At 38.0% G+C, this 12030-nt stretch overlaps 1 protein-coding gene across 2 annotated transcripts; it reads left to right on the forward strand.

The window, feature by feature from the left end:
- The first annotated feature begins 377 nt into the window (after window positions 1-377).
- Window positions 378-5749, forward strand: LOC141652646 (cytochrome c1-2, heme protein, mitochondrial). 2 transcript variants are annotated; one of them, XM_074460197.1, is made up of 8 exons: window positions 378-531; window positions 704-770; window positions 2288-2505; window positions 2586-2865; window positions 2962-3033; window positions 4850-4966; window positions 5159-5224; window positions 5319-5749. In XM_074460197.1, exons 2-8 carry the CDS (start codon window positions 711-713, stop codon window positions 5433-5435), a joined length of 930 nt encoding a protein of 309 aa, XP_074316298.1. In that variant the 5' UTR covers window positions 378-531; window positions 704-710; the 3' UTR covers window positions 5436-5749. The 2 variants fall into 2 exon arrangements, with proteins under 2 accessions (XP_074316298.1, XP_074316297.1); XM_074460196.1 differs by lacking the exons at window positions 378-531; window positions 704-770 and having other exon boundaries at window positions 2150-2505.
- Window positions 5750-12030: the final 6281 nt, after the last annotated feature.

The following is a 12030-nucleotide window of genomic DNA, read 5'->3' on the forward strand; positions in this document are numbered from 1 at the left end:
TCGACCCAAAAAACCAGAAATTCTTATTCGTGAGTTGTGACGTCTCACACCCGATTTAAGTAATGCTAAAAAAAAAAAAAGCTGTGAAAAGTCATAAGTACTAACCGTTTATAGGGAGACTTATTGCCCTTATTATTAGGATTTTTCTAACGTGTACCCTTAAGACACACATTAATAATCTAAATGTGGTAAGATTTGTAAGAAATTCTCACTAATTATGCTAAAAATGAGTTTATATTTGATGAAAATCTCTTACTAATATTAATGTGTGGCTTTAGGGTACACGTTAAAAAAACACCATATAACCAATATTCACAACATTAGTAAAAATGTCGATAATTAATTAACACGGGATATCACGATACATATATAGTCCCATGTCAAATTACGGGCCATCACACGAGTCCACGGTCCACCACCATTTAAATCCGTTCATTAAAACATTCAACACTATTCCCATTGATTTACTCCCCAAATCTCCGACCACCACTGCTTTCCTCTATTCAACCACCGCACTGCCGCATTTTTCTGGTAATTTTTCACCTTTTCAATTTAAATTTGTATTTCCGATCTATTATCTATGCAAATCTTTCATCGATTGATTTAGGGTTTTCTAAAATTCGCGCATTTAATCGTACACTCCCTGATCTAATTGTTCATTTATCGTATGATTAATTACGTGTTTGTGTAATTATTTTTTCAGTCGATTAATGGCTGGAGGTAGATTAATTCACCTTCTTCTTAAGCGGAATCTCCATTCTCAATCCGCGGTAATAATTTTAGTTTACTTTTGGTTGAATTTTTGATTTTGATTAGTGATTATTGGATTATTTGTTTGTATTAAGGTGTCTAGGTTTTACGCATACGATGGTAATTACTGTTTGTTTGACAGTTAACATGATTCTTATCAGGGAGATATATATCTCATTATCTCAATGGGATTTATTGTTTGTTTTCATTGTCATTTTGTATAATGAATGAGCTATTGTTCCTGTTATTACCTTCGTCCCAATCGTTTGTTTACCTTTGATTAAAATACTCCTCACACAAAGAATGAAATAGGTAAACAAACGATTGAGATGAAGGGAGTAGTCTGCACTGGCTTAATGGATTTTAGTGTCTTTGGCATGGAGTATCTAATTTGTGATTTTTGTTGAATGTGTAAGGCTGGTTATTAGCAGTTGTGTATATGTTCGTTGTCTATATATTGTGACATGCTCATGCACACGATGTGAGTGCGAGAACTTGATTGAGAGTCCTCGGAGCTTAAAGGCTTCAGTCTAGGTTGTGTTGCCTTTCTTTGATGTCGTGGAAACTTAAACTTTGATGTTTCTGTAGTGGACATAGTTACAGTGATAAGTTTGGTTGGTTGACTTTCTTGGAACGGGAAATATTACAATATTACATATTTCTATTAACAGGGATTTTAGTTTCATAGACCTAATGGTAATGCTAAATTTTTCATATTATACATTAGCATGGATTTCGTAATGGTTGCATGCTATTTTTTTTTTGCAAGTTACGTTTACCAACCCATGTTTTTCAGAAACTCGTATCTCCCACCTTTTGTATACCACTTTTCTAAAACCCGCATCTTTTTTTTTTTTAGAGACCTCTTAATTTTTCTAGGCATTTTATCTAAAACTCACTCCAAAAGCACATTTTCACCAAAATAAGTGTCATTTCTTGGCGAATTTGTGAAATATCTTTATTTTGACCAAACATGACTTTTGGTAAAAGGGAAGAGCATTGATGATTAATACAGACGAAAATGTGTCTTTTGTTTTACTATAAATGGGCTATTGGTGGGAGTTTTGGCGGAAATCTATCGAGGAAAAAAATTAGAAAAGATGGGAGTTATGAATTTTCTCTATTTTTTATTTATTTGGGTCCATACGAGTTACTCCTGACCATGTACTTGTGATGCTCCTAATGCTAGATTTCGTGTTGATGTACGTCTTCACCCTATTTTGACCCATATAGGTTCAAGGTTCACCTATTGCTGGTCACTTAAGGCCTTTGTTTTGTTGCCTTGTAGGCATTAATGAAGTTTCTTGATATGTGATTAAAGTAACACATATTGGGCTGTTGTCGTTCTATCTGTTTGTATCCTCATATACTTGGAATCTTGTGAATAACACTCTTTTGTATTACTTCTATTGAAATGTACGATTGTCAGCAATTCATCACTGGGTATTTGGGTAGTATGTCAAAGAAATATAATGATCATTTACCGCTAGCGGAATTCAGTGTTCCTTACATTGTGGTCGGTGCGCTGTCTGTTCAGGCATTTCCAGTATTATCATCTGCTGTATCAAAAGATCCAGATACTAGTGGATCTGCTGGCGTGAAAGCCTTGAAGGCAATTGCTCTCCTTGGAGCCGGTGTCACGGGGATTTTGAGTTTTGCCACCGTAGCATCCGCAGATGAGGCTGAACATGGCCTTGCAGCCCCAGATTACCCTTGGCCCCACAGTGGCATTTTGAGCTCATACGATCATGCTTCGTGAGTTTCCTATCACTTCTTCAGTATAAACTTAATGGTGTTTGTGTGGTGGCTTGACCATGTTGGTGTCTGAATTTCAGGATTCGCCGTGGACACCAAGTGTACCAACAAGTTTGTGCCTCATGCCACTCAATGTCTTTGGTTTCATACCGTGATCTTGTTGGCGTGGCATACACTGAGGATGAGGTAAAAGCTATGGCTGCTGAGATTGAGGTGACTGATGGACCTAATGATGAAGGTGAGATGTTCACTCGTCCTGGTAAGCTAAGTGATCGATTTCCCGAGCCATATCCCAATGAATCAGCTGCTAGGTTTGCTAATGGTGGGGCCTATCCTCCTGATCTGAGCCTTATCACCAAGGTATATTACTCTTGGTCGATTTCTCTTTGACCATTTTAAGTCTTTGTTTGATGGCTGTTAATGGTAATGGGTTATCCCATCTTTCTACTATTTCAGGCACGCCACAATGGTCAGAACTATGTATTTGCTCTGCTAACGGGCTACCGTGATCCACCTGCTGGTGTTTCGGTTAGTAATCTCACTTAACATACTTTCTAATTTTGGAAACATATTTCTTTAATGCAATTTAGTTAAGGACAGTTGTATGTTTTGGAAGTATTGTACTCTTGTTTGCCTGTTGCCGGTTAATACACACACCGATGCTAGACATGCTGGTGTTAGGTTGTAATTAGGCTTATTATAAATTCCAAGGAGCTGATGGTTTAAACATTATCTTCCTTGACAGCGAATTTCTGGAAGTGGGTTGAGGTTTTAATGTGATAGTTTGTAGTTTTTCATGGATGTTAAGTACTCCTATGTTCAGCAATAGTTCTCTTACTTATCAAAATTCCCCCAACATAGTTTGAAATGTAAGAACAGTATTATGGACAGAGGGAGTATCATATTTTCTAAAGTTAATCTAAGATTTATCTAAAAGAGTTTTTGGTACTTCTATTCACCATGGTCTTCCCACTTTTGTAGTTTCCTATATTACGGAAATTTTAAGTGTTCTTCCTGTTTCTTTTCTTTCCTAATATGGCTTGGGTTTTGAAAAAAATAAAATTTGCAAGATTACGGAAGATGCCATTAGTAAACCTCAAGCTTAAATTCTCATAGGCAAGTAAACCATGTCCTTAACCACTAATCCACTCACTTAATAATGGACCCACTCTCCTAATAATTAACCCACCTAATAATCCAAGTCCTCTCTCCTCACCTGACCAACGCAAGGCCCCACCTCTGACCACTCCAAAACTTACTGCCTCAACCTACTATCAATGGCCTCCTCAAACTTACCAGAAACCACTAGTGTCATCCAAGCTAGACCACCTTCTCCGGGCTTCCCTCCCCTCTCTCTCATCAATCATCTTTCTCTCTTTCTTATTGGCCGTGGTCGTCTCTATGCCCTCTTTTTATGTCGGTTGGCTTATTCTTGGATCTAGATCTACCATTCACCACCCACTTGGGTGATCAGGATGTCAAGGGTTGGGGAAGTCAGGTTATTAGGGTCGGGATGGGAATGATAGTGTTGGTATTGGGATTGTTAAGGTTGGTGCGGCGGTTGCCAAGGGTAGGTGTGGGTATGAGGGTTGGTTGGGGAGGGACTAGGGAGAGTTAACTTAAAGGAATTTAGGTTAAATCACCAGCCAATTGCCTCTTATTTCTTCACATAATATGTCTTACTATCATTCCCATCAACATGCCAAAATAAATGGTTAGAACTCTTTGAAATGGAGTATCAAAGTTTGTCTTGTTTGTTTTTCTGAAAGGCCACATCTTTCTTACTGTCAACTGTTTTTTGTGACATATTTAGAGTAAAAAATTCTTTATTGACGTTTTCTTTTTTTTTTTTTTTTTTTTTTTTTTTTGGGTCTTATATTTGTGGTGGTGTAATCACAACGATTGTTCTGTTATGGATCATTTTTGGCAGATATGAAGGAGAGATCAATGGCATATAAGTGACTATATTTTAGTTTATCTAGATTTACTAATAATGGTGTGCACATGTGAACGATTTAGTGTAGAGCTTGAACAGTTATTTTTACATCAAGATAGGTTACATTTCCACTCCCCTTAGTGCACTTTATCTCTATCCTTCTTTCCCTCATCTAATCTAAATAGGATTTGTTAATAACATGGCATTATATATTGGTCATGACGCTGCATCACAACTGAGTTATCAAGATTTTTAAGAGCTACGATAACTGTATTGGGGCAACATTGGCTGTATTTATTGCAAATGACCGAGATTAGGCCTTGTTGCTTTATTCTTACTCTTGTGCCTTGAATGTTCTGATTTATGTTTCAGTCATTTATTTTGGTGTTGCTCTGATGGTGATCATAGATTCGAGAAGGATTACACTACAATCCTTACTTCCCTGGGGGCGCAATTGCAATGCCTAAAATGCTCAATGATGGTGCTGTTGAATATGAAGATGGCGTTCCTGCAACTGAGGCGCAGGTACACATTTTCATCTACCCAGAATTTCAATTGCTTTTCATAGGCGCCAATACAGTACACTGTTCCAAGATAATATATCAAATGAGACGAATTAATTGTCGCTCATGAGTGCCTTTCTCTAGGCCAATACAGCACAACTGTAATATGGTAAAACGTCACATAAATGAAGCTAACCTGTTACTACTGATGCAGATGGGCAAAGATGTTGTGTCATTCTTGTCATGGGCAGCAGAACCAGAGATGGAAGAAAGGAAACTCGTGAGTTTTAACTAAAATTTCTCGTTCATCTTTAATTTGGTTTGTTTTGTCTGGGTTTAACGACCAGATTATCTGATTTGAACTTTTGATCCAGATGGGATTCAAATGGATATTTGTACTTTCATTGGCATTACTTCAAGCTGCATACTACCGTCGATTGAAATGGTCTGTTATCAAGTCTCGTAAGCTGGTCCTCGATGTTGTCAACTAATAGTTGATCACGGTATGGTGCAAGTGGAAATAATTATTACCATATAGTATTTTGACTGCCACATTATTTCTTCATTACGTGGCATAAGAAGACTCATTTTTGTTACAATGGAAGAGAGCAAGCTTCCCTTGACCTTATAGAATTTTCGATTTTCCTCTTGGACAATTTTGATAAACCTTCTGCATGTCCAGAATGGGCCATTTTTGCTCTACATGTTCAGGCGCCGTATGACTGACATGGAAGATATTCTTCCTACACTTATTGTATTGTTTCATCATGTTTGAAATAAGCTTATTGAATAAGATTGATCAAAAGTTGTATGGTGATCTGCTGATGACCATGGTCGATCGTCTTTGCCTCATAATGCTGCCAGGCCTCTAACATATCGTGCTTTCCGCATCATTGCTTGCTCGGTTGCTGTTGATCTTCATATAACTAATGTGGTAAATAAAGAAGATAGCGAGGACACGAGATGCCCTCCCTGGGCCTCCAACAACTTGTCTACATTACAAATGCCTGTGTGTATTACAGAGTTGGTCTTCAATTGAGATCACCCAAATTCTTTCTGCATTCTATTTCTTTATTTTCAACTTTAGTAATAAATGAGCTCACAGAAACCAGAAAGAAGCAAACAGAAAAACGACTGGTAGGTGGCTGGGTTCGTTTGAATGAGAAGCTGGTGTCAGTGGGTAGGCGTCGCCTACCATGGGTTTGGTTTCAGGATGCCTAGTGTATGTGGGCCGTGGGCGTTTGTGGTGGTCATGGTGGTGGATCGGTGGATAAAAGACTATATTTATTATTTGAAGTCACTTGATCCAAATACGCAGGGGGGTAGAGTTTACATTTACCATTTTCTTATGCTCGTCACCCCCACAAAATATACTCGATCAAATACTCTTTCAATAATACGCTTCAAAATGAAAACAAATAACTAATTATTATAGGTAGTGCTAGCGTGCGATAAACCAGTCGTGAGTGAAAATTGGAGACTCGATAAACTAGTCGTGAGCGAAAATCGGAGACTCATTAAAAAAGGTTTACTGTTATTTGACGCTGAAATCGAATAGGGTACCTTCTGCAGTGAGCCAGTGACCCTAGATACATGGTATAAAAATCAGGATAAAAAGAAACATGACCCGATACGGCATCCCGAACGGCTCAAATTAAAGTGTATAATACATGGTTTTCGGGATTGCAGGGAACCAGAAGAAAAATGTATGTAAGTCACACATTCGGTTTCTCGGGTCAGATAAAGCGGTCGCACAAGTTTTGAGGAGCGACAGAGAACACTTGGAGGCGCGGGTATGCGATAAACCAGTCTCGTGCGAAAATCGGATACTCGTTAAAAATGAGGGCTGAAATCAAATAGAATAATTCCTAAAGTGATCCTAGACACGTGGTAGATAAACCGAGAGAAGCCCGACACGGCCTCCCGAATAGCTCAAATTGAAGTGTAGTAATACACGGTTCTCGGGATTCCAGGGACTCGGAAAAAAAAGTTCGTAAATCACACAGATGGTTTCTCGAGTAAGATAAAGCGGCGACACAAAGTGATTTGACGAGTTTACAATGTCTTTACTGACCAAATTCTTAGCTTACTTTAACCCCAACTTATGTTACTTATAGTTATTTTAACTCAATGATGTATTAAAGTAGTGGTTGCATTGTTTGGATATATTTCTGCACAATTCCGGTTTAATGTGTAGGTGTTGTGATCGAGGATTGCATTCCAAGTTCAGGAAGCGACTTGGACACTTTTACTCTCGTGTCTTGGACCGAAAACATGCCAACTAATGGGCTAAAAAGTGTGCAAACCTTGTGGCTTGAAAACAAGTCAAAGTCCAAAGCATCAAAGTAAATACAAAGAAGCAAACACGAAGTAGCAGGTGGCCGACAATGCGGTTGGAATTGAAGTGTCTAATACATAGTTTTCGGGATTCTAGGGTGCCGAAACAAAAATGTCCGTAAATCACAAGAACGGTTTCTTGGGTCCGATAAAACAGCTACACAAAATTTGAGGTGCAATAGAGGACATTTGAGTGTATCGATATGCGATTAACCATTTTCGGGCGAAAATCGGATACTCGTAAAAAAAGGTTTAATAATTGTTATTTAAGGTTGAAATTAAATAGGGTAACTCCTGAAGTGGCCCTAGACACGTAGTAGAAAAATCAAGAGAAAAAGAAACATGACCCGATACGCCTAACGAACGGCTCAAATTGAAGTGTCTAATATGCGGTTTTTGGGATTCCAGGGCGGCGAAACAAAAATATCCGTAAATCACAAGAACGGTTTATTGGGTCCGACAAAGCGGCTACACAAATTTTGAGGTGTAATAGAGGACATTTGAAGGTGTCACTATGCGACTAACCAGTTTTGGGTGAAAATTGGATATTCGTAAAAAATGGTTTAATAATTGTTATTTAAGGTTGAAATTGAATAGGGTAACTCCTGACGCGAAGCAAGACACGTGGTAGAAAAACCAGGAGAAAAAGAAGCACGACCCGAGACGGCGTCCCGAACGGCTCAAATTGAGGTGTATAATACACGGTTTTCAGAATTTCAGGGTGCCGAAATAAAAATGTTCGTAAATCACAAGAACGGTTTCTTGGGTCCGACAAAGTGGCCAGCTACACAAATTTTGAGGTGCAATGGAGGACATTGGAAGGCGTCGGTATGCGATTAACCAGTTTCAAGCGAAAATCGGATATTCGTAAAAAATGGTTAATAATTGTTATTTAAAGGTTGAAATTGAATAGGGTAACTCATGAAGCGACGCAAGACACGTGGTAGAACACCAGGAGAAAAAGAAACACGACCCGTCCCTGACACGGCCTCCCGAACGGCTCAAATTGAAGCGTCTAATACACGGTTTTCAGGATTTCAGGGTGCCGAAACAAAAATGTCCGTAAATCACAAGAACGGTTTCTTGGGTACGATAAAGCGGCTACACAAATTTTGAGGTGCAATAAAGGATATTGAAGGTGTCGGTATGCGATTAACCAGTTTAGGGCGAAAATCGTATACTTGTAAAACAATGGTTTAATAATTGTTATTTAAAGGTTGACATTGAATAGGGTAACTTCTGAAGCGATGCAAGACACGTGGTAGAAAAATTAGGAGAAAAAGAAACATGACCCGGCACGGCCTCCCGAACGACTCAAATTGAAGTGTATAATACACGGTTTTCGGGATTTCAGGGTGCCAAAACAAAAATGTCTATAAATCACAAGAACGGTTTCTTAGATCCGATGAAGCGGCTACACAAATTTTGAGGTGCGATAAAGGACATTTGAAGGTGTCCGTATGCGATTAATCAGTTTCGGGTGAAAATCAGATACGTGTAAAAAAATGGTTTAATAATTGTTATTTAAGGTTGAAATCGAATATAGCTTCTTAAACGACCCCAAACACGTGGTAGAAAAATCGAGAGAAAAAGAAACATAACCCGGAACGCCTCCCAAACGGCTCAAATTGAAGTGTTTAATACACGGGTTTTCGGGATTCCGTGTCCCGAAACAAAAATGTGCGCACATTACACAAACGGTTTTTTCAGCTAGATAAAACGATCTTACAAATTTTAAAGTGTAAAAAAGACATTTGATGCTGCCGGAGTATAGGACATAAGAAGTATTTCTTTGCAATCCGTCTCATTGTAGACGTACACTATCCGTCTAAAATTGTAGACGGATAGTGACCCTCTCACAAAATGCAAGTGGGAGGGCAAGTGAAGCTATCCATTTCCCACCCACCCGCACCATCCACTCACATTTTGTGAGAGAGATACTATCCGTTTATAACTTTAGACGGATAGTGTCCGTCTACAATAAAAATTTGTGATTTCTTTGTTCATCAAATAAATGGGGGAACATTTTTAGCACATTGATGAGAAAGTGACCCAACCTAAAGCCTAGTGGCCTTCAAGCTTAAGAGTTGAGAGAAATTTCTCAAGGGTGTGAAATGGAGTTGAAGCTGGAGATAAATAGATTGATCCTTACAAAATACAAACAATACGGAGGTCTAGTAGTCTTAAAAATGCCAAAAACATGAATAGTAAGGAAATAAAGTCCTGGCATGAGACAATATTATAGGAGACCCACATGTAATAAGGGCGGAGCTAGTAATGAAATTTTGAGTGAAAAATATATTTGTCTTGTAGTGTAACAGCGCTTTGATAAGATTTTATGTTCAGAAATTTGCGAGTAGAAAAAACCGATAGTTTAATTACTTTCTTTGTTTTACCTAGATTCCATACGTTTCATTAAAACACACCTCAGATATATTAAATAAACGTATGAAATCTAAGTGAACGGTGAAACTATGTAACTCCCCAACATGTTATAGAACATTTATTCTTGGGATATTCTACATGGTACCCCTCAATTTTTCGACTTTCTACATGGTACCCCTATACTTATTAAAACATACATGGTATCCCTAATTGTTGTCATTATCACTAAGTGTACCCCTAAACTTTATTTTCCGTCAACTAAACTCAGTTTTTGGCGTTAAGTGATTACTTGGATGCTTAACCAAGCTTGACATTTATCATCCCATGACATAGGACTCTATTAGGCTTAATATCCATCTTTGGACGTGATAATTTGGCAGGGATTCAATAAATTTTCCGTCAAAAACTTTTTAGCCCATATATATCAATAAATATTAGGATCGAGATGGATATTGAACCCAATAGAGTCATTATGTCATGGGATAATAGATGACAAGTTTGGTTACGCGTCCAAGTCATTACCTAACGCCTAAAACTGAGTTTAATTGATGGAAAATAAAGTTTAGGGGTATACTTAGTAATAATGACAACAATTAGGGATACCATGTATGTTTTAAAAAGTGTAGGGGTACCATGTAGAAAGTCGAAAAATTGAGGAGTACCATGTAGAATATCCCTTTATTCTTTTTAATTTACAAAGCACGGAGTATTGTTTACAAATAAACTGCTATGAAGTTGATCTTACATGTAAAATTGTACTCCATATCATATTATTACTCCGTAGTAGTGTTGGTAAGACTTGTAAGAGCGTTCTTACCCAAATCGTGATGTTGGGGATTCGATAACCTATGATATAGTGCGCTCATTTGAAATAAAAAGTAAATATAACTGTATCATACAAGTAATTTGAATTTTAAACCGTTCTCATGTGTAGAAGTATCTAATAGGCTAATACCTTAGACAAGCTTAACGAAATTATTCATTAGAATTCTTGGCATGCAAGCATGGCTTTACAAGTTTACATTATCGATCTCACCGACGTCAAATAAAATTCACATTTATTACAAATTATTGAGCAAACCTATGCATGGCTGCCCAAGTGCCAACCCTCCTAGAAAGACTAGAAATTATCACTCATATATGTACCGAGTATAAACGTACGAGTAATTGCATTCCCAATTCCCTACTTTCATACGAGTAGTTATATTCATCTCTCTTGATACCCAAATTTTCATTTGTGACGAACAAAATCTGTTATAAATTTATAACATGACACAAAGAAGAAAGTGGGATTGTGGGAGCCAAAGGCTGTTAACGAGCCAAGCCAAATCCGAGCTTGGCTTTGTTCGGCTTGTGCTCAAGAACCAAAACTCGAGCTCGAGCCGATCTCGAGCTTACCCAAATTTGAAAAAAATGTGCTCGTTATAAAGTTTGCGAGCTTTAATACGAGCTGAGAGCTCGAGCCCAAATCGAGCCTATATAAAATTGTTTATTTTTTCCTTCCGATATTTTAATTAACAAGGCTCGAAGGTTATACGTAAAAAAATTTGGCAAATCAGCGAGACATTTGATATGTGTGATACGAAGATATAATCATGATAAAATAGTTTTATAAAATATGAGCAATATCTTATGTAATCACACAAGTTCGAGCCGCTCGCCAGCTTTTCGAGTCGAGCCAGCCTTTGCTCGGTTTGACTCGTTAAGCTCTCGAGCCGAGCCCGAGCCCGAGCCGAGCCCGAGCCCGAGCCAAGCTCGCACGAGCCGATCTTTGACCGAGCTTTAACCGAGCCGATCTCGAGTTGCTCGCGAGCTGTCTCGTCCCATTACCACCCGTGGAAGGGCAAGTGAGAAAGGGTTCACAAGCAAGACGCTTAGACGGACTGGATGTAGCCTTTGCCAGTTTGCTTGTATAACCAATTATTCTTTTTGGAGAATCTTTTCGTGTCTTTTACCCTTTTCACATATTGACAAGTGAGCCCTATTGACCACTCTTGTGTACCCTATTCCCTTAATTCATTGTAACAATCATAGTTATGATGAAATTGATTTCACCATAATGATGCCAATATACCAATCTTGATGTTTTCGAAACATGTCTCTCAAGAGACTTACTGTTTTATATTTTGGATGATCATATATGTGCGAGGAATATAATAATAAATTAGGTTACTGTTGTATATAGCAATAACAATGAATATTTTTTTCCCAACTCATTAAAACAATAAAGATCACTAACTTTCATAATACGACACAATTAAAATCGCATTTAGCCGTAGGTAACTGTAGACATAACGAACATCATCAAAAATAATTCTCTCCCGATAGATTGTCTTGTAAACGAAAATATGTTTTTTTCCCTGT

Source organism: Silene latifolia, chromosome 4 (genome assembly GCF_048544455.1).
Source record: "Silene latifolia isolate original U9 population chromosome 4, ASM4854445v1, whole genome shotgun sequence".
NCBI lineage: Eukaryota > Viridiplantae > Streptophyta > Magnoliopsida > Caryophyllales > Caryophyllaceae > Silene > Silene latifolia.

Coding starts and splice junctions, on each gene's coding strand:
- LOC141652646 (XM_074460196.1), top strand. CDS start 2,165: ATGTACGATTGTCAGCAATTCATCACTGGGTATTTGGGTAGTATGTCA. Junction 3,034..4,849: donor ATCCACCTGCTGGTGTTTCG/GTTAGTAATCTC, acceptor TGGTGATCATAG/ATTCGAGAAGGATTACACTA. Junction 4,967..5,158: donor TTCCTGCAACTGAGGCGCAG/GTACACATTTTC, acceptor CTACTGATGCAG/ATGGGCAAAGATGTTGTGTC.